Source organism: Rasamsonia byssochlamydoides (assembly GCF_041956645.1).
Source record: "Rasamsonia byssochlamydoides strain NRRL 3658 unplaced genomic scaffold VTN77scaffold_5, whole genome shotgun sequence".
NCBI lineage: Eukaryota > Fungi > Ascomycota > Eurotiomycetes > Eurotiales > Trichocomaceae > Rasamsonia > Rasamsonia byssochlamydoides.
Genome location: NW_027192388.1, coordinates 59,677 through 63,209, shown reverse-complemented (window position 1 = coordinate 63,209; position 3,533 = coordinate 59,677). Strand labels below are relative to the sequence as shown.

The following is a 3,533-nucleotide window of genomic DNA, read 5'->3' as shown; positions in this document are numbered from 1 at the left end:
TCGGGCAAACTAATTTGATACTGCTTGAAATTCCTTCCACACGCACAGTCCATGATTTATGTCTGCTGATTGAGTCCCATGTTGAAATTCTGGTGTACTGATCGGGCTCCATATTCATTCCATGGATGAGGACTTTTGAGTTCGGAGTTTCACCTGTCAAAGCAAAGTCTTGTTCAGCTACCTCTATATTATTTCCCTTGAATAAACGACTATCTACAGAGAAGACGATTTCCGGATCAATTCATATGAAAAGACTCAACTACACCGGTTCTACCCAGGACGGTTGGTTCCAGTCTGGGAGGCATTTAACCATCCCTGGAGGCCTCGTCTGCCAATCGATCATCTCCTCTGGAGTGTCGACGGAGCTGGTCATGTCGACATGATCGTGAACGTAACCTCTCCGCTCCTTCGTCTTGCTACATTCGTGGTCTGAATATCCAACATTGACGGTGGGCACGGCCATGATCTTCCCCATCTCCTGTCGCCACATGTCTTTGGCCAGCAATGTAGCTTCACCCATGACGCATTCACCCTCTTCTGAGCTCCGAAACCTCAATTTGCCTCGGGCAAACGGTTGTGCGTCTATCGTGACCATCCCTCCCCAGCATGAATAGACCTGTAAAGGCAATTTCGACTCGTATCTTTCGCGGCTGGACGGGTCATCCCAGAACAGATCGTCTTTGTAGGCCCATGAGCCGTCGTGAGGGATTTCGAAGAAGAGATCCCCCGCCATGGACCGCGACACCCAGACGTTGTTGAATGTGCTCCCTTCGAAGATCCAATCGAAGGCACATGTCATATGGGCTGACTGGGTGACGTGCTGGTGCAGCAACTCGAGGATATCCTCGGGACAGAGAGCAATCTCGTCGAGGAAGATGACAATCGACTCTGATGAGAACTTGTGTCGATCAGGACCCCTTCGCAGCGGAGCCAATACCATGTTCCGCAGTTCCGCCAGTGTCTCGATGCGCTTCGAACCTGGTGCTTTCGGGTCCAAGGAGCTGGTGTTGAGGTAGAAGTGGGAACCCATCAATTCAATTTCCGTCTGGAATCTTGCGAGAATCTCGTGCGTGCCATCCTCAGACGGTCCCTCGACGACCGACAAGGCGCATCGCTCCGGTCCGAGGTATTCCATTGCTTGTACGATGCTCCCCAGCAGGCGTGGCATGACCTCCGCCGACTGATGCAGGTTCAAGGCGAACAGGTAGTGTATCTTGTTCGCGCGGAAACGAGCGGGACCTCTGTTGGTGGGTGTATTGCGAAGATGGTCATACCTTGCTCCGGCGGGTGCTGGACAGGCGAGTTGAGAGGGTTCACCAGTGTCGGCGAGTTCAGCAGGCGGCCACGAGGCGGCTGGGGTTGGTGATGTCTTATCACCACTCTGGGGGGCGTCCGTTGTCAGGGATGGATTGGCTTGTCTAGAGACTGATCCATGCTGAATGACGTTACCTTTTGCCTCTCCATCATCAAAATCGGGGCTTTGGACATGGTTGAGATGGGTCTCCTCCCAATCATCCCGCCAGTGCGCCCGCCCGATCGCTATCTCGCCCACGCCGGTCAACAGATCATTCCCATCCGCCCAGTGACGAAAGTAGAAAATCAAGAACCACGATCCGAAGAGAAGGGTAAAGGCGAGGAAGACGGCCTGGGTTCGTTTCGCCTGGATTGTGGATCTCATTTTGTTTTTTACTTCGTTCCTCCAGACCGAACCCAACACTGAGACAAACACGTATTGACTGGAAGAAAGATCTTGATCAAGGTGAGAAAAATGAAATAGAAGACAGGGTGAGACAGGGGGTTTGTTTGTCTCTGATTCTCCTCCCATGAGGGAGACTGCTGAAAGCATTGCGACGTATCCGGCTGTCACATTCAGAGGAATAGCTACAGCGTGCCTACATTTCCCGATCCAGAAAGCGAACACAACCCTCGGTCTGAAAACAGCTAACTTCCAGAAACAGAAGCCTGAGGAATTACAGTAAACTGTGGATCTGTCAGCATTGTCCAGATGGTTATGGCCATGTTCATGGCGCATTTGGCATTCGCGAATCAAATCGCCAGACGGAAGGTCAGTCTTGACGGAGAGTCTGTCAGCCTGTCAGGCGGGCTAAAAATAACGAACTGTGAGTGTCCAATAATCCGACTCCTGGAAGTCAGATGCAGATCCTCCAGATCCAATTCTGAGGATTCAGGCAGGGTTCTTACAGTTGCCCGATGCGGGCTGCGGCTGCGTCAGGAATGTGGTCTAGCCAGGACCGTCCAACATCAATATTACCGGTATCTAGGTAGCAGGGTCTAAACCTGGATCTGGCCCTAATCAATTATCGACAGACTGCACAGAAATACTCGATTTTTTTTCCTTTTTTTTTGGCTTCATCAATTACAGTACTGGATATGCACAACTCCAGAGTCTTGACGTCGATATTGCCGGAAACGGTAAAGAGAAAGCAACCTTGAACTTGAAGCCCACCGAGAGCAAGCAAACAAGCAACAGCATTTGAATGCCTACCTACCTTCTAGGCACTACAGGTAGGTATGGATATACACCCCCAGAAAACCCTACTAAGCTAAACTAAGCCAAGGTAAGCCAAGCTATGCCCTCACCGCTAGGTACAGATACAAGTACGGTACATCATAGTATTGTATAGTTTTAGTTCAAGCAAGTCTGCCCCAGTATATACATGATGATGACAATCAATGATAGTCGGCAAGGGGAAGAAGTGAGTGAGTCAGCAGAACAAAGCGCCACGTCAGGGGCGGACATCATGCAGTACAGAAGGGAAAGAAGACATCATTTGCAGAGCAGACCTCAGAGGAGGCAAGGCCTGCTAGTCAAGTCGACGGAGTGAGTACTCGACTTGCTGCCGCCGCCGCCACAGCTGCTCCTCAAGAAAAGAGAAAAGAAATTGATATTGACATTGACATTGATTATTGAAATCATAGACTCTTTCGCCACTACAATGAATGTTCTTGGACTTTCTTGAACGAACGAACGATCGATCGATCGATCTATCTATCTAGAACTTAACCCTGATATGACACCTCACCTGATCTGACCTGAGCTGATCTGATGATCTCATTAATTAATTGATTATATGCAATTACCTAGGCGGTACTGTACAGTACATAGATCAGGATAGAGAAAAGGGGGGAAAAAGAAGACGGACAGACAGACAGAAAAGAAAAAAAAAGAGAGAGAGAAAATCAAAAGAATAAGACGAAGAATTATTTTAGTTTCTGGAACGATGAAATGAAAGTTACGAACGAAGTCCAGTCCACACGGTTATTGTTACCTACCTAAGAACCTATTACCCTACCTACCTAGCATGATCAATGCAATTCAATTCTTTTCAGTCTGAGTGAGCGCCTTTTTTCCCCTTTTACTTTTCCTGTATGTACGTGCTTTGATTAGTTGCTGTTATTTATTATGGCTGGTCAGTCATGATACCGAAGACCGAGAAGACTGAGAATAATGAAGGAGATAGAATACCCGTATAGCTACGGCAAGGCCATAATCTAATCTAATCCAATGACTA

General features: G+C 48.5%; 1 protein-coding gene across 1 annotated transcript; it reads right to left on the bottom strand.

The window, feature by feature from the left end:
- Positions 1-259: 259 nt before the first annotated feature.
- On the bottom strand, positions 260-1,678 carry VTN77DRAFT_6395 (uncharacterized protein; the record flags this gene model as incomplete). Its single annotated transcript, XM_069422668.1, has 1 exon — positions 260-1,678. One exon carries the CDS (start codon positions 1,676-1,678, stop codon positions 260-262), a length of 1,419 nt encoding a protein of 472 aa, XP_069281305.1.
- Positions 1,679-3,533: the final 1,855 nt, after the last annotated feature.